This window comes from Cebus imitator, unplaced genomic scaffold (assembly GCF_001604975.1).
Source record: "Cebus imitator isolate Cc_AM_T3 unplaced genomic scaffold, Cebus_imitator-1.0 Scaffold74, whole genome shotgun sequence".
In the NCBI taxonomy this organism is placed as follows: domain Eukaryota; kingdom Metazoa; phylum Chordata; class Mammalia; order Primates; family Cebidae; genus Cebus; species Cebus imitator.
Window position 1 is genome coordinate 5135863 of NW_016107389.1, and position 23824 is coordinate 5159686.

The 23824-nt window shown below is 37.0% G+C and overlaps 1 protein-coding gene across 2 annotated transcripts in view; it reads right to left on the reverse strand.

Annotated features, from left to right (window-relative positions):
• Positions 1 to 23824, reverse strand: part of ALDH1A2 (aldehyde dehydrogenase 1 family member A2) — a 194677-nt gene that overhangs the window by 39181 nt on the left and 131672 nt on the right. For both annotated transcript variants that reach the window (XM_017531888.2, XM_017531887.2), the window contains exons 5-7: positions 10347 to 10408; positions 8229 to 8357; positions 7989 to 8102 (exon numbers count right to left, since the gene is read on the reverse strand). In XM_017531888.2, the coding sequence (XP_017387377.1) occupies positions 7989 to 8102; positions 8229 to 8357; positions 10347 to 10408 (305 nt within the window). The remainder of the gene's footprint in view (positions 1 to 7988; positions 8103 to 8228; positions 8358 to 10346; positions 10409 to 23824) is intronic.

Consider the following 23824-nt stretch of genomic DNA (forward strand, 5'->3'; position numbering starts at 1 on the left):
AAAAAAAATCAATAAATCCAGGGGACATTTTTGTGAAAAGATGAACAAAACAGACTGCCAGGCAGAGCAATAAGGAGGAAAGGAAAGAAGAATCAAATAGATGCAATAAAAAATGATAAAGGGGCTATCACTACTGATCCCACAGAAATACAAACTACCATCAGACAATACTATGAACACTTCTTTGCAAATAAACCAGAAAAACTAAAAGAAATGGATGAATTCCTAGACAAATACACCCTCCCAAGACTAAACCAGGAAGAAGTCAAATCCCTCAGTAGACCAATAAAAAGTTCTGAAATTGAGGCAGCAAATAGCCTACCAACCAAAAGAATTCCAGAACCAGACATATTCACAGCCCAGAGGTACAAAGAGGAGCTGGTACCATTCCTTCTGAAACTATTCCAAACAACGGCAAAAGAGGGACTCCTCCCTAACTCATTTTATGAGGCCAGTATCATCCTGATACCAACACCTGGCAGAGACACAAGTAAAAAAGAAAATTTCAGGCCAAAATCCCTGATAAACATCAATGTGAATATCCTGAACAAAATACTGGCAGACCAAATCCAACAGTACCTCCAAAAGCTTACCCATCACGATCAGGTCAGCTTCATGCCTGGGATGCAAGGCTGGTTCAACATATGCAAATCAATAAACATAATCCAACACACACACAGAACCAAAGATGAAAACCACATGATTATCTCAATAGATGCAGAGGTGGCCTTCAAGAAAATTCAACACCTCTTTATGCAAAACTCTCTCAATAAACTAGGTATTGATGTAACAGATCTCAAAATAATAGTTACTTATGACAAACCCACAGCCAATATTATAGTGAATGGGCAAAAACTGGAAGCAGTCCCTTTGAAAGCTGGCACAAGACAAGGATGTCCTCTTCTCACCACTCTTATTGAACATACTATTGGAAGTTGTGGCCAGGGCAATCAGGCAAGAAAAAGAAATACAGGGTATTCAATTAGAAAAGGAGGAAGCCAAATTGTCTCTATTTGCAGATGACATGACTGTGTATTTGGAAGACCCCATTGTCTCGGCCCATCATCTCCTTAAGTTGATAAGCAACTTCAGCAGTGTCAGGATACAAAATCCATGTGCAAAAAGCACAAGCATTCCTATACACCAATAAACAGCCAAATCATGAGTGAACTCACAATTACTACACAGAGTGTAAAATATCTAGGAATACAACAAAGGACATGAAGGACCTCTTCAAGGAGAACTACAAACCACTGCTCAAGGAAATAAGAGAGGACACAAACAGATAGAAAACATTCCACACTCATCGATAAAAAGAATCAATATCGAGAAAATGGCCATACTGCCAAAAGTAATTTATAGATTCAATGCTATTTCCATCAAGCTACCACTGATTTTCTTCACAGAACTGGAAAAAACCAGTCTAAATTTCATATGCAACAAAAAAAGAGCCCATGTAGCCAAGGCAATCCTAAGTGCGCGCGCGCGGGCACGCACACAAGCCCAGAAATCTGGAGACATCATGGTATCTGACTTCCGTCTATCCTACAAGGCTTCAGTAATCAACACAGCTTGGTTCTGATACCAAAACAGAGATTTAGACCAATGGAACAGAACAGAGGCCTCAGAAATAATGCCACACATCTACAACCATCTGATCTTTGACAAATCTGACAAAAAGAAGCAATGGGGAAAAGATTTCCTATTTAATAAATGGTGTTGAGAAAACTGGATAGCCATATGCAGAAAGCTTAAACTGGATGCTTTCCTTACACCTTATACAAAAATTAACTCAAACTTGATTAATGATTTAAACGTAAGACCTAACACCATACAAATCCTAGAAGAAAACCTAGGCAGTATCATTCAGGAGATAAGCATGGCCAAGGACTTAGTGACCAAAACACCAAAAGCAACGGCAACAAGAGCCAAAATATACAAATGCAATGTACTTAAACTAAAGAGCTTTTGTCCAGCAAAAGAAACTATCATCAGAGTGAACAGGCAACCTACAGAATGTGAGAAAATTTTTGCTATCTAGCCATCTGACAAAGGGCTAATATCCAGAATCCACCAGGAACTTAAATTTATGAGAAAACAACAACCCCATCAAAAAGTGGGTGAAGAATAGGAACAGATACTTCTCAAAAGGCATTTATGTAGCTAACAAACATGAAAAAAAGCTCATCATCATGGTCATTAGAGAAATGCAAATCAGAACCACAGTGAGATACCATCTCACACCAGTTTGAATGGCGATCATTAAAAAGTCAGGAGACAACAGATGCTGGAGAGGATGTGAAGAAATAGGAACGCTTTTACACTGTTGGTGGGAGTGTAAATTAGTTCAACCACTGTGGAAGACAGTGTGGCGATTCCTCAATCTAGAACTAGACATACCATTTGACCCAGCAATCCCATTACTGGGTATATGCCCAAAGGATTATATATCATTCTACTATAAAGACACATGTACATGTATGTTCATTGCACCACTGTTCACAATAGCAAAGACTTCAACCCAAATGCCCATCAGTGACACACTGGATAAAGAAAATGCACATATACACCATGGAATACTATGCAGCCATCAAAAATGATGAGTTCATGTCCTTTGCAGTGACATGGATGAAGCTGGAAACCATCATACTCAGCAAACTAACACAAGAGGAGAAAAACAAACACTGGATGTTCTGTCTCATAAGTGAGAGCTGAACAATGAGAACACATGGACACAGGGAGGGGAACATCACACACTGGGGCTTGCCGGGGTTGGGGGCATAGGAGTGGGATAGCATTAGGAGAAATACCTAATGTACGTGATGGGTGCAGCACACCACCATGGCACATGTATAACTATGCAACAAACCTGCACATTCTGCACATGTACCCCAGAACTCAAACTATAATAAAAAGACATGTTAAATATCTTTTTACAGATAAGGAAAATGATACCAGAAGGAAATGAGCCTACACAAAAAAGGAAGACGGCCAGAAATATCAAGTATGTGAGTAAACAGACAATAACTGGGTTTTATTATTTAAACAAATTTTAAAACAAAAACAGCAGCCATGTATCATGGGGCACGTAATATATGTAGACATAAATATTAGGGCAACAATAGCAGAAAGAATAAAATTAGAAATTTAAGAATACTGTTTTATGGTTACCACATTATATATGAAGTAACATAATAGTATTTAATGGTAGACTGCAATTGAGGTGCGTATTGCACATACTAAAGCAAACACTTTAAAAAGAGGTACAACTAATAATGCAAAATAGAAAATAAAAGAGTGGTAAAATTATCCAATTCATCCAAAAGAAAACAGACAGAGAAAATATGGACCAAAAAAAGATGTGACAAAGAGAAAAAAACAACCATGAAGAGTAGATATTATTCCAGTTATATGAAATTCTAGAATAGGTAAAATTAATAAAAATAATCAATGGTTGCCAGAAGCCAAGGATGTTACCTACAAAGAGGCATGAGAAATCCTTCTAAGGTACGGAGATATTCTATATCTTGATTTAGATGGTGGTTATACAGGTGTGTATACATGGTTCTTAAATGGGTCCATTTTATTGTATGTAAATTATACTTCAGTCATTTAAAAAATTAAAATCAAAAAAAGATCTTCAGTGGCAAAACAGATTTGAACCCAAGTCACTGGGCAATAAGCACTTACGTTTTTAAAGACTATGTAGCTCCTTGTCTGGCCTGAAAAGAGGAGGTTCCATTTATAACTTCCACTACCTGGTATTGTGACTTATTTAAAAAAATGGTACTTATTTTTAGACTGAAGTATCTTGGAAGAAAACACTACATGCTCATCAAGAAATGCCTAATACATATATGATGACATCAGTGATGAACACTACAACAAAAAAATGAGATTTGTCTCATATCCCTAGATGAGGAGTCAATATGGTAAAGATAGTGCTTTTCCTCATTTTAATATAGACATTTAATGTCATGCCAATCAAAATTCCAATATAAGTTTTTGAGAGGAACATAAGGTCCTTAGAAAATGAAATTGAAATTTCTTCTGAAAGAATAAATGGGCTTTGAAAAACCAAATAAAGGGCATCTTGCCTACATTATGGTAACACATTTATGAAACCTAGTAATTAAGGAAGTCTGGTATTGGTGAAAGAACAGATAAAATTATGAGCTTTAAATCAGAAATTTCATGTATAGGTTCGTACAAAAGTCATTGTGGTTTTTGCCATTACTTTTAATCAAATTACTTTTGCACCAACCTGTACATTTGGAAATGTATCATTTAATGTTATGTTATATTCAGATAAGTTACCAAGGGATAGACTGTTTAATAAATTGTTTTGAAGCAACTGAACACTCATTTATAAACAAACAAACAACCCTCACCTTTCCTTATCCATGAAAATAAATTCCAACCAGATTAAACATTTAAAGAAAAACAAAACCATAAAACTACTGAAAGAAAAAATTAAGGGCCCTTTGTAAAATTTTGAAGGGGTTTCTTCAAGAAGCTGTCAGAGAAAGACTAAAAGATAGGACCTACATGTGAACTTAAAATCTGCACATGGCAAACAACTCTGTTTAAAAAAAGCAAAGAACAAACTGAGAATCGTATTTTCAAATTCCACAACAAACAATAGATTAACTTAGGACTTAAAGACACTTTATAGAGGAAACCATCACTCTGAGGTATTCTTGGTAAGCAACTTATAAATACCTTTATATTTTGCAATTCCACTTCTAGATCGATATCCAACAGTGTGTCTAATACATGCATATATACATGTGTGTGAACACATACATGTATACAGTTGGATTTACAAATACGTATCCACACACACAAAATTTTTCTGGGGTATCCAAAGGTTTTCATTTCAGTAGTCTAACAGAAAATATGAGTGGAAAAAAAGAACACCTTCAAATGTACATTAATATAGGATTAATTAAATTAAGATATGCTGATAGAAGAGTATTCTATGCAGCTGTTAAAAACAAAAGAGATGTAGGTACTGACATGATAAGGTATTATCTCTGGCTTGATGTATTATGCTGTAATTTTTATTTTAAAAAATTACACAATAGGCCGGACACTGTGGTTCACACCTGTAATCCTAGCAATTTGGGAAGCCAAGGCAGGTGGATCACCTGAGGTCAGGAGTTTGAGACCAGCTAACATGACCTGGCCAACATGGCAAAAACCCATCTCTAGTAAAAATTAGGGAGGCATGATGGTGGGTGCCTACAATCTCAGCTACTTGGGAGGCTGGAGAATCACCTGAACCCAGCGGGGGTGGTGGCTGCAGTGAGCTGAGATTGTGCCACTTTACTGCAGCCTGGGTGAAAGAGTGAAACTCTGTCTCAAAGAAAAAAAGAAAGAAATCACACCATAGAAGCCTCTTGACTGACTCAATCAGGTCCATTAGTTGGGCAGCAGAAAAAGGTTAAACCAGAAAAATATACTTTAAATATTTCATTTTACTTTTTAAAATATGTATATTCATTCTCCAGGCTTTTGATATAGAACCAAGAACTTTAATTATGGGTCCACCTGTCTCTTCTGATTAAAACACAACTCTACAATATTATTTATGATTTCTGTCTTCAATTTCTTTAAAGTGAAGTAGGGACTTAAAAACATTTGCAAAGCCATTCCAGGTGCACATTCTATCTAGATTTATATTTTTCCCTAGTCTTCTACAGTTGTCTTGCTCATTCCTAATTGATTGCATCTTCAGTTTCTGTTAGCATCTAGCCTTTAGCAAATATGTTCAAAGCATTAAACTTAATAATTCCCTTTCATACTCACATTTTGGTTTAAATATTTCATTAAACTGCAAAATAATGATAACAAGTACAACTAGAATAAAATGTTTGGAAACAGGTTAACGCTTGACAAACACAAAACTCAGTAATCTAACTGAATTAATATTAATGGTTTATTAAATTTACTATTTTAAGTCAGTTTAACCAACTATAATTAACTCTGTGTCAACTGATAAAATGTTTACAGATCTGTGCTGTCCAATATGGTAGCACACATGGCAATGGGGAACTTGAAATGTGGCTAGTGTGAACTGAAATGTGCTGTAAATGTAAAACACCATATTTGAAAGAATTCCTGTGAAAAAGGGAATATAGACTATTGTATTAATAACTTATACTGATTATATGTTAAAAAATTGTCAAAATACTGGATTAAATGTTAAAATTGATTTTACTTCTTTTTAATGTGGCTACTCACCAATTTTTTTTTTTTTTTTTTTTTTCAGACGGAGTCTCGCTCTTTTGCAAGCTGGAATGCGACCTCAGCTTATTGCAACCTCCGCCTCCCAAGTAGCTGGGACTACAGATGCATGCCACCATACCCGGCTAGTTTATATTTTCGGTACAGATGGGATTTCATCATATTGGCCAGGCTGCTCTCGAACTCCTGACCTCGTGATCTGCCCACCTCAGCCTCCCAAAGTGCTGGGATTACAGGCGTGAGCCACCGTGCCCAGCTAGTTTTTGTATTTTTAGCAGAGACAGGGTTTCACCATGTTGGCCAGAATGGTCTCAATCTCCTGACCTCATGATCCACCAGCCTCAGCCTCCCAAAGTGCTGGGATTACAGGCATGAGCCACTGCACCTGGCTGCTACCAGCCAATTTCAAATGACAAAGGTTGCTATTAGACAATACTGTTCTAAGCCTGCAGACATCCCTTGTTCAATGATTATATCAGCTGTGAGGTTCTACTTGAAACAATGAATCAGACTCTCTTATCATCTGTGACACCTAAATCAAAGATATTTGAGTAACGTTCATAAATCTTCCTTAGCTGACTTGTGACTCTGTAACAGGGATCTGAAAACTGTGGCCCATGGGTCAAACTTAACATGCTGTTTTGGTATGACCTACAAGCTAAGAACAGTTTTTGCATTATTATTATGATTAGAGACATAATCATAATCAACCTCATGATCTGCCCGCCTCGGCCTCCCAAAGTGCTGGGATTACAGGCGTCAACCACCACAACTGGCCTGCATTTTTAAATGTCTAGAAACAAGAGACAAGGATTTTGTAATTTATAAAAATTGGGTGACAATTCCAATTTCCATGCCTATATATAAAGTTTATGTATTATCTATGACTGTTTGGTAATACTACGGCATGGCTGAGTAGTTGCAACAGAGACCACATTGCCCGCAAAATCTACCGCATTTACTATCTGGCCTTTTACAGAAAAAATGTGCCGAGCCCTGCTCTATATCATCTCTTATGGCTCATGGGGCATAGTAAGTTGCCAATTGCATCTACCCGACCTGTCAAAACAATGAGAAGGGAAAGCTTGTGTCTCCACTCTGATCCTTACCAGAGACTAGCTTTCCACCTTAACTTGCTTCTGTAACTACTGTTCTTCACTCAACAAAATGTCTAGAACCCTAGCTTCTGGGATAGTTCTGACACAGATGATATCACAAAAATACTCAGAGGTCTGTGGTGTCAAACGGTCCCTGTGTGCATTTGCTTTCACATCCACCAGTGTTCTTTCTGAGACACCAATGTTACCCTTTGTGGGCTTGGGTACTCACTGCCCTTTTGCTATCTAGCCTATGGGTCCTATTTTTATTGTTTTTTGTTGTGTTTGAGACGGAGTGTTGCTCTGTCGGCCAGGATGTAGTGCAGTGGTGCGATCTCAGCTCACTGCAACCTCTGCCTCCCGGGTTCAAGCAACTCTCTTGCCTCAACCTCACAAGTAGCTGGGACTAAAGGTGCATGCCGCCATGCCCCGCTAATTTTTTGTATTTTTAGTAAAGACTGGGTTTCACCGTATTAGGCAGGATGATCTCCATCTCCTGACCTCGTGATCTGCCCACCTCAGCCTCTCAAAGTGCTGGGATTGCAGGCCTGAGCCACCACGCCCAGATTATTTTTTATCATTTTTAACCCCTCAACTCATTTGCAGGTCTGTTTCTCAGTCCCTGCTTTTTCAGATACATACCTCAGTAGATCCTGTGAACGCAATCTTGTCTATGCCAGTGTGAGAAGCTATTGCGGCTCCAGCTGTTGGCCCATATCCTGGCAAAATATTGATGACTCCGGGAGGAAAGCCCGCCTAAGAAAACAGAACAGGAGGAAATGTAGCTGATGAGAGTTGATACATCATGTTAAATGAGATATGCTCCAGTAGACTCCAGTTGTAAAGGGAGTCAGAAGCATTCCTGAAGTCAGCTTCTCTTACCTCCTTGATGAGGGCTCCCATGTAGAGTGCACTGAGTGGTGTCTGCTCTGCTGGCTTAATAACTACCGTATTGCCACAACACAAGGCTGGAGCAATTTTCCAGGCAAACATCAGCAGGGGAAAGTTCCACTGAAAGGAAAAAAATCAAACTTGATAGATGAAAAACTATTTCCCCACGACTTTGTTTTCACGCTGTGACTTCTCATATTTCTCAAACCAGTCCTCAACATAAATCTTGTCCACTATAAAGTAGAGATGTTTGGATTTTCAATTACTTCATTAAGAACAGAATAGCGTTGACCCTGGAAATCTCCCCTTTTCTCTCTGACCAACAAATTACCACTTTCCAACTACCCACCAAAAGAAATCCCATGGTGAACAGGCAATTTTGTAATTTCTGTGTTTTGGTTTGTTTTTTGTCACTTTTGTTTTCCGTTTTTTAAAATTTGGCTTTGTTTCCAGTAAGTTCTCATGTGTGAAGACTTTCTTGCATCTGAGAATTTTACATCAGAATTTTCACACTGGTATGAAAACTCTTCAACTGGAAGAACTAGAAAAGAAAATTCTAACTATGAGTTATAGTTAAGTCAACGTGTATTTCAGGGTAGTACTTTAGATACATTCATTGTCATAAACATAAGATCACAAAAAATAAACTGCATATACTAATGACTATGCCAAAATTTTCATTTGTCTCTTTCCCACTGTGAAAGAAGCTATTGGAAACTGAACTACATTTACATGAGTAGATGAGGTTGGGGTCTTAAATGGTTTAAACTGATTTTAAAAGGATATTAAGCTTGTATTGTCATAAGCTCAGGCATGAGCCTCAGTACTATCAGGTGTCATTGATAATTTCATTAAGAAAGAAAACAGAAATCCTCATCCCCTGGCTTCAGCCCTTGACCACAATGTGTTTCTGCCTGAAGCATCTCAGCTGCCATCCTCGAAGGCTTCTCACTGGCTCTGGCAAGCTTGCAAAAATATACAAGTGTCTGGCCTTCACTGAACACCCAATTTCTTTTCTCCTTAGTTGTTTATAAACTTGGGAGTCCACAGTAATGTTTTAATTCCATCTACAGTGTATAAATCTTGAAGTGCAGTAATTGAGCCAGAGCTGGCTGAAAAACAGCTCTTGTCCTGTCAGTGAAGCTGCAGCTTTGAGAGTCTGGGGAAGGGCAAGAAAAGTAAGTTTGAAAACTACAAGGAAGGTGACACACCTCATCCCAGAGCTGATCCAAGTAGGATTTCCCTAGAGACTTTAGGAGGCTTGGTTTAAGTTGTTTTGTTCCGTTTTCCCTTTTGCATTCTGTAATAAATTTCATGTAACCTGGGATGTATCAATTATTTGAACAAATATACCTTCACCAGATCTTTGGTTCCCAATGCCAAAGATTATCTTGAGTTATACTACTGCGTTTTGAAAAAAGAAAACTTGTCTATGCTGTAAGAGTTTAATTTGAGCCTCCTCTTGAAATCCCTGCCGGAACTATTAGCTAATACTGTCAAAAGCTTTGGTGATGTTTTGTGTTATACCAAGGGTGTGTATGAGAGACAGAGAGGAATAAAAGGACAGTGTTTAATGTTCCAATCCAAACACTAAGCACTACATCTATTTCTCTTTACAAGATACACAACAGCCCTGCATGATTTCAATTATGACTGTGATGTGAATTGTAATGCTGTGTCTTCTGTAGCATCTTCTATCTAGATTCTTGTGAAAAGAAACAGTGGGAAAGAATGAGATTAAAAGATCATATAAAATGCCTGGAAGGATGGTGAGTCACAAGCAAATATAACAAAGCATTAATTTTCCATAAGCAGAATGGACATAATAATCAGGGGAAGGTTATTAATACACTATGCTTTGCTTTGCTTATTTTAATCATGAGAATTCCTTGACTTGAGAATTCAACTCCTGGTAACAGAGCTGAAACCCTATTAACCTGTTCAAATAAGCATTTGCAGGGAGGCTGTTAAAGATATGTCAACAACATGAGCTCAGTTTTTTTTCCCCCAGTAATGGAAAACACACATCGCTGAGGACCATGTTTTATATGTCTGTAAGAGAACTGGGTCAAATGAAAATAAATACGAGGTGCGAGGAGATACACTCACTGGGATGATCTGTCCACACACTCCAATGGGTTCATGTCTTGTAAAGGTAAAATAGTCTCCATCTGAAAGAAAAAAGCATGATCACTCCCAGAAAGTTTAGATTGGGAAAAAAAAAATGCAGAGGTGTCTGGAAAAAAAAGAAAAACAGAAATAAAATTGAAAAAACATCCTATTCAACCATGCACGAAAGCTGGTAGAAGCCTATCACTAGGCATAGGACATCTCTGGCTACAGCTCACAGACACCCAAATGCAGTACTGAGAAAAGGACCTCTAAGGCAAAAATGAAGGACAAATTTATGACATGAGAAGTCCTCAGGGTACCAGAAGGTGGAGCTGAAAAATGAAAAATATTTAAAAACTAAATTTTATGTGAAATATTAAAATAACATGTAGAACAGTTTTTGATTTAAAAACTGAGTCAACAAACTTTTAAATAACTTTCTGAAGTACTAAAATAAACTAAGTAAAATGCTATTGGGTGAATTTAAAATGCTGCGCAACTGGAGAAAGTGAGGAGTAAAAGATATATTTCATAACTCAATCCAGGTGTCAAAATGTACTTCCTGGGTAATGGTGAGACACAGGCATGTCCAAGGCTATTTAAAGAAGGCAAAAGTCCATTTCTAAAAAGAACTCCATCAATAATGCAAAGCGTCTGCCTCAAACTAGACATAGAAATGAGAATGTCCTTGTATCCCTAGGGGTTAAAAGAAAAAGGGCTTGAGAAAAAGAACTTTGTTTTCCTTATAGGAGCAATAGGCAACTAAAATAATTAATTATAGAAGAAGTCCAAACCAAATTCTTCAGGAAAATGTCATTGCTTTTATCTGAATTATTTTAAATGGTTAAGTGAAATTACCAAACAATGGTTTCATTTTTAGCAGACAGCTTTTCATTTTCAATACTGGGCAAAGCCTTTATTTTTCCCTCCATGGCCAGCCCTTTGGTCACTTCACTGATACTTGTTTTCTCTCTCAAAAGCAGTCCCCCAAGGGAAATGAAAACACTCAGCTAATATTCAGGAAAGCATAACTATTAGGGGTGGGAATGAAGGTGGGGGACAGGAGGAGTGTGTGGGTTGGGAAAAGAGAAATGAATTAGAGTGTTTATCACTGTCTCTCAACACACCTAAATCACTAACATTTATCACGCAAAATTGTTTTGACAAATTCAAATTTCTTTTTTAAATAATTAAAGGCCTTACCCTCTGTCTTACTCTCCCACTGCCGCTCTCTATCCTCTGGATCTCTGATCTCTACCCCCTCTTTCCATAATTACCTCTTTCATCTTTTCAAAGAACAATTATTCACATATAAGTAGAGTATATATAGCATCCTTTCATCCTTTTTTTTTTTAATACAAATGGGATCATATTATTCAGTCTTCTATATTTTGTTTTTTCCTTCCTTCCCCCCCCCCCCATAAAGCTAGGGCATCTTTTAGCGGCTTCAGGTTATTCCATGGGCTCAATAAACAATGGTACTACTGTAAACCCTCCTAAGAGACACAGAACTTACTTTCAGTTTAGGCTATTATAAACAATGCTGCAAACACTATCATTACATACATGTCTTTTCATATCTGTGGAATTTCTTGATCCAAGTCTGTGTACATTTCATAAATATTGCCAAATCACCCTTTGGGAAAGTTTAACAATTCATAATTCCAACAACATACTATTTTTCCTACTCTTTAATACTGAGGTTTTTCAAACATTTTCATTTCAACCAATCTAACAGTTGGAAAACAGCAACTTGTTTTGATTTTTGTTTGACGATACATGGGAGTTGATCTCTTTTCATGCTTATTTCTTGGCTTTTTTTCTACTGGGTTATTCTTTTTAGCCATTTGAAGAGCTCTATGGATATTAAGGAAATTAGGCCTCTGTCATAATACTGCAAAGATTTTTCCACAATCTGCTACTTGTCTCTTGACTTTGTTTTATGTACATTATTTTAAATGGAAGAAATTAGGAAGGAGGCTGGGTTCTGCAATTGTATAAAATTATTTTACAATATCTCCTATTACAACAAAAAAATAGCAAAGACGTTCCAACTGGCCATAGGATGACAATATGAAGTCTAAGTAATACTTTAAAAATGAAATGAACTATTTAGCTTTGTATGCAGATAACGAAAGAATCTTCTGGATATCATTCTTTATATAACTATAAGTTACCATGCTTCTTCAATTTATAAATCTCTGGAAAGTTTTTCATGAGGAGCAACACCACTGATCAATAACCTATAGTTTCATTATAAGAAAATCTTCTGCAACTGAACTCTCTAAGTTGGTTAAGGTGATGGGTTCAGGCGGATAGTCACAGACCATAGAATCCAAGAGTAATGTCAAGATGGAGTGCACAAGGGGCTGAGGAAAAAAGAGTGGGGAAAATGCACAGAAGAACACAGGTGTTTATTTTAGCAGCACACGTAGGAACCTGGAATGGCTTGGGAAAAAACTCACAAGGCAGCATAGGCAGCATGGCTTGGCATGGCAATTCATAAATAAACCATTTCCCCCTACACATTCTAGATGCTTACAAATTTATTTGTTTTGCTTATATAATGTCATAAGTAACTGAAAAAAAAAAAAAAGAAAGTTAGAAGGGAAAAATGTAGATAAAAATCTTAAAAATCTGGCCTCTTGAGGAATTGAGTTTGACTCCAAAACTGTATCTCAAGAGAAACTGAGTTTTGAGGACTTAAAACTCTCCTGGATAAACTGTTCACAGATTTGATAAACATTTAGCTACAGGCCACCACAGAGAATTAGACTGATTCTTCTAGGCCCTACATTTAGTCTAAGTAGTAAATTAAAAAAACAAAGGCTGTTTTTGTGCTTGAGCTCTTCCCAAAAGAGCACTAAGTGGAAGGGACACGGAAAGGGGCCTACCTTTCAATAAAATTCAACAATCCTTCACATTAAAACTTTTCAATAAGTTAGGTATTAATAGACCATACCTCAAAATAGTAAGAGTCATGTATGACAAACTCACAGCCAATATCGTACTGAACAGTCAAAAGCCAGAAAACCAGCACAAGACAAGGATGCCCTCTCTTACCACTGACTGCTATTCAACACAATATTCGAAGTCCTCACCAGAGCACTCAGGCAAGAGAAAGATTTAAAGCGTATTCACATAAGAAAAGAGGAAATAAAACTGTCTGTTTGCAGATGACACAATCCTGTATCTAGAAAACCCCACTCTCAACACAAAAGCTTCTTAGGCTCATAAGCAACTTCAACAAAGTCTCAGGATACAAAATCAGTGTGCAAAAAATCACAAACATTCTTATACACCAACAATAGACAGGCATAGAGCTAAATTATGAATAAACTCCCATTCATGCTGCAAAGAGAATAAAATACTTAAGACAAAAGCTAATGAAGGAAGTGAAGGACCTCTTCAAGGGGAACCACAAACCACTGCTCAGGGAAATCAGAGAGGACACAAACGAATAGAAAAACATTCCATGCTCATGGATAGGAAGAATCAGTATCATGGAAATGGCCATAATGCCCAAAATAATGCTATTCTCATTAAACTACCACTGACATTCTTCACAGAATTAGAACAAACTGCTTTAAAATTCATGTTGAACCAAAAAGAGCCCATATAGCCAAGACAATGCTAAGCAAAAAGAACAAAGCTGTAGGCATCATGCTACCTGACTTCAAACTATACTATAAGGCTACAGTAACCAAAACAGCATCATACTGGTACAAAAACAGACACAGGGACCAACAGAACAGAACAGAGAAATCAGAACTAAAACCACACATCTACAACCATCTGATATTCAACAAACCTGACAAAAACAAACAATGGAGAAGGGATTCCCTATTTAATAAATGGGAGCTGGGAGAACTGATTAGCCATATGCAGAAAATTGAAACTGGCCCCTTCCTTACATCTTATACAAAAATTAACTCAAGATGGATTACAGACTTAAGTGTAAAACCTAAAACTATAAAAACCCTAGAAGAAAATCCAGGAAATATCATTCAGGACATGGGCACGGGCAGAGAGTTCATGATGAAAATGTCAAAAGCAACTGCAACAAAAGCAAAAAAGTGACAAAACGGATATAATTAAACAAAAAAGGTTGTGCACAGCAAAAGAAACTATCATCAGAGTGTACAGACTGCCTAGAGAATGAGAGAAATTGTTTGCAATCTATGCATCTGACAAAGGTCTAATATCCAAAATCTACAAGGAACTTAAGTTTACAAGAAAAAATCCCATAAAAAAGTGGGCAAAAGGACACAAACAGACATCTTTCAACAGAAGACAATCATGCAACAACAAACACAAAAAAAGAGCTCATCATCACTGATCATTAGAGACATGCAATCTAAACCACAATGAGGTACCATCTCACACCAGTCAGAATAGGAATTATTAAAAAGTAAAGAAACAACCGATGCTGGCAAAGCTGTAGAAAAACAGGAACACTTTTATACTGTTGGTGGGAATGTAAATTATTTCAATTATTGTGGAAGATAGTATGGAAATTCCTCAAAGACCTAGAACCAGAAATGCCATTTTAACCACCAATCCCATTACTGAGTATATATCCAAAGGAATATAAATCATTCCATTATAAAGATAAATGAATGCATATGTTCACTGCAGCACTGTTCACAATAGCGAAGAGTTGGAATCAACCCAAATACCCATCAATTATAGACTGGATAAAGAAAGTGTAGTATATATACATCATGGAATACTATGCAGCCATAAAAAGGAACAAGATCATGTCCTTTACAGAAACAATGGGTGGAGCTCAAAGTCATTATCCTCAGCAAACTTACACAGGAACAGAAACCCAAACACTGCATGTTTTCATTTACAAGGGGGAGCTGAACAATGAGAACACATGGACACAGGAAAGGGAACAACACACACTGGGGCCTCTCTGGGGAGGGGGTGGGGAAGGCAGAACATCAGGATAAATAGCCAATGCATGCTGGGCTTAATACCTAGCTGATGGGTTGATAGGTGCAGCAAACTACCATGGCACATGTTTACCTATGTAACAAACTTCTACATCCTGCACATGTATCCTAGCCAGAACTAAAATAAAATAAAGGGCCCTAGATCTTGTAGTCTCAATTTGTATTTTCATGTAGATGGTGAAAGATGACACCCCTAGTCTGACCTAGGGTGCCTGACAAACCCAAAAGCTAAGCTTTCTATGGGCACCTTCAGCTAGGGCTGACAGCACCCCAAAGGCCATTCACAGATACTAAGACCCTGCTATGAATCCAGCTTCTAGATCAGAGTTGCCTTAAGACTAGTCATAAAAGCCACTTTCCTAATTTTTGCCATTTCCAAGTATCATTTGCTCTACCATTTACTTAATTTCTGTTAAATCAACTCACCTGCTAAAAATATGTAAATAGCTACCTGTTAGCCTTACCTTAAGGAAAATCTGTAAAATAATAGGTTTCATGGGCTAATATTTTCTTCTAATATTCTTCAAACTAAAATTTTTAAAAATGTTTACTTGTTTCCTATATAGAATCATCTTGAATGCTGCCAGTGCTACATGGGATGCTATACGGTGCTTCTCAAACTTCAATGTGCACACAAAGCATATAAAGATCTTGTGAAAATGCAGATTCTGAATCAACAGGTCTGGGATGAGACTGGAGGGTCTGCATTTCTACACACTCCCAAATGAGGCTGATGCTTCTGATCTATGGACCACACTCTGAGTAGCAAGACAAGGAGGGTAAAAGGGAGTCCATGTATATTATGATGCCCTAAAGTTGTTCTAAAGCTGACTTCATTTTTATTTCTTTTTTATCTAATAACTGTACTAGTTTGCCTGAAAGGAGTGTAAAGTGTAGGAGAATCTTATCTGTATTTTTAATACTTTAGCATGGTAAAATCAAAAAAATTAAAACACTGTATCAGAATTTCCATAGAGCCTTGTAATTTTCACATCCTTATCTCATTTTACACTGAAAACTCTATGGAAAAAAAACAACTATAATTCTCAGCATTTTATAAACAGAGAAAATATGACACAGAGAAGTTAAGTCCAAAGTAGTACCATTGATTGAGTTAAGGCTCCTGGACTTGGATCTGGGTCTTCAGAATTCAAGTTCTTTACCCATAAAAACGTATTAATGACTCTTGAGAGGAAGGTGTTGGATTTGGGTGGATAATGATAAATCACAGGATTACAATATAATGTCAAGAAGGATCACAAATAGGGTAAAATTAAAAAAACCAATAACTCTTTTGTGAATATGAACACAGAACACATGGAAACTTGTTATAAGGTTATGAAGGGAACACTACAGAGGAACGCTCCCTGGAATGGGTGAGCCCAGGACTCGGCACCTCTCTCCCTTTCATCTAGGCAGAGCCAACTCAAAGGGGACACAGAGTGTTAATTCTCTCTCTCATCTATACTTCAGATGATACCTAAGGAGTACTCTTATCTTCCTAGAAAAATATTAAAGCCCATTTTCCGTCTTTTATGCTAACGATGCTCTCTCAATATGGCAGGATGACTTAAAAGGTTGTTTCACTCCTCTAGCTTTGTGCTGTAAGATCAACAGCCTGATACAAAAACAGTCTCAACCCAAATTCAGATACTCCATTGTAGGCTCTGAATAGTTTTGGGTCTTCTTACCAAATATGAGGGACTACAGACAGAACTCAGACTGCATAAGAAAGGACTGCATTTGATAAGGATACTAGAATATGCTCTGAATACAACATTCTAGGTCAATAGGTTAGAACATGACTATGGTGGAGAAAACTAAAGAAGAGATAAGAGATCGAAATAGAAATATTCTATCACATGTCTAGGGCTTTTTATCTTTTGATGTCTCTTTTCCCTTCCACTCGAAGGTAAAATACATATTGCTCTTAAAGAGGATTATTTTAAGACCCATTCAGAGGTAACTTTCCTGACGAGTTTTAATACCTGGGTGCTTTTAATGACCAAAGAGTAGTTCACAACTTTCAAAAAATATAAAAACCTTACAATTAAATATTTCATTATACTATGAATTTGGCTGAACAGTGAATTAAATTTTACAGAATATGTGTGTATTGAGCCATTTCTATAATTACATTAAGAAAAGACTTTGTCCCCAGAGATAACAGTAGAATAAGCCTCTACTATATTTATGAACTACTGAGCCACTGTTCTATGTTTTTTAACGGGGGCTTATCACACTACACAGAAAAGACAGCAATATTTTGTTAACTAGAACAATTTAATTACTTGGATAATGCCTTCAAGGCATACATTACTTCTTAAATCAGACTGTATAGATGCCTGAAAGAAATTTTGATGGAACTTTTATTCTCATAAAAATATCTAGCATTGGCACATCCTATATATTAATATAAACTAGGGTAAGATGAAACAATCTGTAAATAGTGATAAAATCAGAACAATCTGAAATGTGCCAGAAATTGAGAAATTTGTCAAATATGGACCTTAAGAAATAGCTTCCAATTATGACACTAAGAACACTAGGAGAACTGTAACAAATTTTGTATACCTAGTAACAACAACAAAAAAATTTATTCAATAGCATAAAAATCTGTAACACAATTCAGTGAATGAAGGTGATCTTCCAATCTCTATTGTGTACAGAATCATCTTTTAAGGAGCTGGCAATCCTTTTTATGTGCACAGTGTTAAACAATAAGATTATTACATTGAACTATTCCATTATGTATGTACTGTAGCAGATTCCTATCATGTTGACACTGAACAGACCTCACTGAACATTTTATAACTATGATAAACTCTACAAATACCTACACAAACACTGAAACTGTATGTTAGTATGAAGTGTATGGATGTTTTTCTTCCCAGGAGTCTGCTGGTAATTTCTAAGAAGTTAGATTATGTTCCTGAGTCTGTCATGAAGATAGCTTATTCTATGACTATTCCACTACATAGTCCTGACAGAAGTGAATTTAATTCCCTGGACCTACTCTGTAAAATGAGGAGATTGGCCTTAGGGATCCCTGAGGTCCTTTACAGTTTCAACCTCTTAAAGAGGTTCCTTGTGAAGCTGACTTCATGACCTCCTGTCACCATCAATTCAGGTCCCACTAACAAGCCCCGGTTGTTCTTAGGTGGGCAGAGCAAATCGCTCTTCACTCTTATTCTGACAGAACAAGATTTCAGATTTCACTCTATGCATCTGTTGTTAATGACAATAAACCAGGTCAAGCTAATTCAAGGCAAAACCTTAGGATCTGAATCAACATCTTTGTGTATTTTATCATATTCTTTAGTTTAACAGGTAAAACTAGAAGAGGGTGAAGCAGATAAATAATTATATATGACTTGAGTAGTTTTTTATCTTTTCTGTATGCTAAAATATCCTAAGTCCATTTAGACATCAGAATTCAGCTTAAAACACAGACTACATTTTTGTCTGCTTACATACACAAAGTCAGTAAAACCAACTTGTTACAGAAAAAAATCTAAGGCAATACAAATTAACTTGCATTTCTCCCTAAGTAAACTAAAAAGCTTTGATTCTTCCTTCATCACAAAGAGGTTGTGGACATGAGAGGAGAAAAGGATTTGAATACAGGCTAAAAATAATTAAAATGAGGGAAAAATACATTTCTTTAGGGTTGCTGTAAGATTAGCAATAATAGGTACAAAGTGTTCCATAGGTCATAGTAATGATTATTTATCATCATAATTAGGCACTGCCATCGTAAAAGGGTCAAGGCATAGGATTTATGGTCAACAGAGAATGGCTCCATTGGGTACCATGGCAGGAAATAATGGATAGTGTTGTAAAGGAAGCAACATCAAGACTCTTGTGAATCTAAGTAGTATTGCATAGTTGTGCAATACCATCCAGCCGTGGACCTTAGGTGGAACAGAATGAAGATGGGCGGGAGAAATTCGCAATTCAGGGACAGAAGCAGCCTTCTAGCTCATTGCTCAACATGGTCATGAGATAACCCTTTTTCTCTCCTTCTCAAATATTCTACTTGAAGGCTATCCTTTACAGGGAGAAATTTGGTAGTTATTTGCTCTCTCCAACTGATTATTTATTTGTAGTCAAAGTGAAACATATCCTTTATGGGGAGAAATTAAGCAAGTAATTGTTCTATCCAACTGATTATCCATTTGTAGTCAAAATGCTCTTTTTCAAATAGATTCAAGGGGTTCATGTGCAGATTTGTTACATGGATATATTGCATAACTATGAGATTTGGACTTCTAGTGTGCACTTCACCAGAATAGTCAACATGGTACTCAAGAGAGTTTTCAACCTTCAGCCCTCTCTCACTCTCCCTCCTTTTGAAGACCCCAGTGTCTATTATGTCCCTCTGTATGTTTAGCTCTCACTTATAGGTGAGAGCATGTGGTATTTGATTTTCTCTTTCTTAGTGATTTCACTTAGTCTAATGACCTCCAGCCCCATCCACGTTGCTGTAAAAACCATGACCTCATTCTTTTTTAGGGCTGTGTAGTACCCCATGATGTGTACACATCTATATCTTTTTATCCAGTCATCCATTGATGGACACCTAGCTTCATTTTATTTACAGCAGCCGCCCCCCCAAAATACCAAAGAATTTTTAATCAAGGAGGTGAAAGATCTCCCCAAGGAGAACTATAAAACGCTGATGAAAAAAATCACAGGTGACACAAACAAACAGAAAAACAACCCATGCTCATGGATTTGAAGACTCAATATTGTTAAAATGACCATACCGTCCAAAGCAATATATAGACTCAATGCAATTCCTAAAATGTAATTTTGATCAACGCATTCACCTATTTAAAATAATTTGGTGATTCACTGTTGCCTACAGAATAAAACTCACAGCATGGCTGTCCAAGACTCAGGGCCATAGTGTCTTCTCTATCTGCCTATATTTTCAGATCCATTAACACATGGTACTCTCCTCCTTTAATGCTTTGTGCTAGCTATTTCCACTGCCTGTGATGTCCCTGTCTCCATCTTTAGTTACCTGCCCCTTCAGGTTATCACTTAGACATCCTACCACTTTCTCCAGGAGGCCTTAATACCATAAGATGTCTCTCCTATGGTGTCCCACCAAATTTAATTCTTCCATATCTAAGTAGACCACACTGTATTCCAGTTCCATATCTACTTGTTTTTCTTACTGTCCTTCAAACATCTTAGTTATGTGCCTTTGTAACCCCAATGCCTTATACAGGAGCTGAAATGCAGCAGGTGCTTAAAAAAAAATCTGTTGAATGAATGAAGAAATGGGTGAATGAATAAGAGATCAAAGGTGATGCCACGTAAAGGAGGTAAAAGAAGAACTCTTCTAATTACATGATACCTTTCTCTAGCCTTCCCAAATGGGAATAAATAAAAGAGGTAATAGCATTTATCTTCCCATTCTTTTTGGTTGTTGTCCTTTAGTGTTAGAGATGCTATGCTGGATGAACCATGGAGTATAATTCAATGTTGCAAAGCAGTCTCACATTTAAAAAATTTAACAACAAAAAAAACTCACTTCAGGTTCTTTTTTATGGGTGACCAAACACAACTTGTGTGCTATCTCTGACACTCACTATGAAAGCCCCCTCCACTCATATGATTGGGATCTAGGCAGGGAGATCCACACCATAAGTGTTCCAAAACATTTAAGCCTCATAAATGCTATCTGGAGTAAAGAAGGCTCTAGATACAGTCGCTCTTATTTGTGAATTCCGTATTTCAGAACTTGCCTACTTCTTAAAATTTACTTGTAACCCAAAAATAAGTACTGATTGTTCTCAGAGTCATTTATGGGCATGTATATCCAAAGCAGATAATTTTTTTATTTCAATAGTTTTGGAGGCACAGGTGGCGTTTTGTTACATGGATAAGTTCTTTAGCGGTGACTTCCAAGATTTTGGTGCATCGGTCACTGAGGAGTGTACACTATACCCAATATGTAGTCTTCTAACACGCACCTCCCTCCTAGACTTCCCAAAAGTCCATTATATCATTCTTATGCCTTTAAATCCTAATAGCTTAGCACTTACTTATAAGTGAGAACATACAATGTTTGGTTTTCCATTCCTGAGTTACTTCACAAAGATAATGGCCTCTAGCTCCATCCAAGTTGTTGCAAAGGCCATTATTTCATTCTGTTTTATTGTGGAGTAGTATTCTATGGTGTACATACACATCTTCTTTATCCACTCATTAGCTGATGGGCATTTTGGTTGGTACCGTTTTTTTGCAGTTGTATACTGTACTGCTATAAACATGCATATGCATGTGCCTTTTTCATATAATGACTTATTTTCCTTGGGTAGGTACCCAGTAGTGGGATTGCTGGAACAAACAGTAGTTGTACTTTAAGTTCTGTAAGGGCTCTCCATACTGTTTTCTATAGTGGTTGTACTAATTTACATTCCCACCAGCAGTGTAAAAGTGTTCCCTTTTACCACATCCATGCCAACATCTATTTTTTTAAAATTATGGCCTTTCTTTTTGCAGGAGTGAGGTGATTAAATTGTGGTTTTAATTTGCATTTCCCCACAGCAGGGAAAATTTTGAGTCACCTGACGCACATATTGTTAGCTGAGGTTGAACAGGGTGACGCTATGACTTATTGCTTCAGCTCTTATGTTGTTAAAAAAAAAAAAAGTGTCTTTTTTGTGGTCTGTTTAGTGCCACATTTTTCATATTTTTTGCCTTTCGTCCATGATTTTGCTGTTTAAAATGGCCCCTAAGCATAGTGTTGAGTGCTGTCTAGTGTTTCTAAGTGCAAGAAGTCTGAAGTGCCTTACAAAGAAAATACATGCATCAGACAAGCTTCATTCAGGTATGAGTTATAGTACTTTTGTCTGGTTGGCCATGAGTTCAGTGTTCATAAATCAAGTGTGTGTATATGTATGTATGTGTGTATGTATATATATATATATATATAAAACAAAGGCTCTTTCAACAGAAATGCACATAAAACAAGGCCATCGGTGGACAAGAATGGTGTTATCAGAAGCTTGCAGAAACTTAACCTTGTATTTCCCCTAGAAGCAATAGTTCAGTATTTGCTAATTCAGTGTTGGTGACAACTTTATAAAACATAACTACCGTAAATAATGAGAATAAACTGTGTATTAGTAAAAAGAATACTCAGCATGGGGTAATAACTTCACCAGGGCCACCTTCCTGCTTTGCTGAACCAATCTCCATGAGAAGACAGTTTACCATGGCTTAGGCTTAGGCAGAAAAAAGCTTGAGTTTTAATCTCAGGTCTCCCACTTACTACCCATGTGACCTTCTTCTAGACACTAAACACTTACGGTCTTATTTTCTTAGTGGTAAAATGGGTAAAATACCATTTAAAATCCAGACTATCTCATCAGATCACACACATAATCACATAGATATTATACATGAACGAATATTTTATACTTTTAAATTCTATGCAAATACAAACTACATTATTTCCTTATAATTCCAAACATAAAATTAGGTTGTTTTGCAGGAAAATGCATGTAGCACAATAAAGATCTCATGGTTAAAGACTAATGGACTTTCTGTATTACTGACTTCACTGTAGAAAAACGGCCAAGTATGCAGAGACAAAATAAAGCTGACGTTAAATTATGGAGTTACAAATGACAACTACAAACGTATTAATTTATTGGACAAATCTGAGAATAAGTAAGTGAGTAATTATGATGCTCCTTTCTGTGATCTTCTCCTATATCTCCTCTAATTTAGTACAGCTACATTCACTAAGCAATGGACTAACCAAAGACATTGTTGGCTGAATTATAAGCAGCCTCTAGGCAAGCCCAAATGTAAAATTGGAACAGAGAGGAAAGCTGCCAGGTTAACCTCTGTCTCCATCCTTCCCTCATTTGTTTGAGATACCGTGGAGAGAGCTCTTATGAGCCATACTTCAGCCTCCTAAGAGTTCTGCATATAGGCCTGATGGCAGGGAGACTCCCTCATCCAGTATACCTCTAAAGGCACTTTCAGAAAAACTTTTTGTTTTTTGGGAAACAAAGTTACTGAGAGTTTAAGAGAATTCCTCATTTTTTCCTTCATTGGCTGAATACCAGTTAATGAGTAAAGTTGTAAAGTTGGGAAAGACTACTCTAAGAGTCTTTTCTATGCCCTGGATTTCTAACTCAGAGATAAGCATCCACAGAATCTCCAAAAAGCATTAGATGAAAACAGTGAGGCTTACGAGCCAACCACCTCTATTACCAGATCAAGTTACATTAAAGCATCAAACATCATCAGGGATGCCAATCAATATTTGTCTTTATCTAATCAGGGTCTTCCCTCCCGACGAAATAAAAGAAAACCAGGCTACAGTTGGGCCAAATAGAGATCTATGTGCAATGCCTTGTTTCACAGTATTCCTCAGAGCTTTTTAAATAGTTTGAAAAGATACTTAAATGCCTAAAACATATTTGTTGTTTTAATAATGAAATGGCAGGTGGTATGGGGACAAAAAAAGAAACCAAAAAAAAA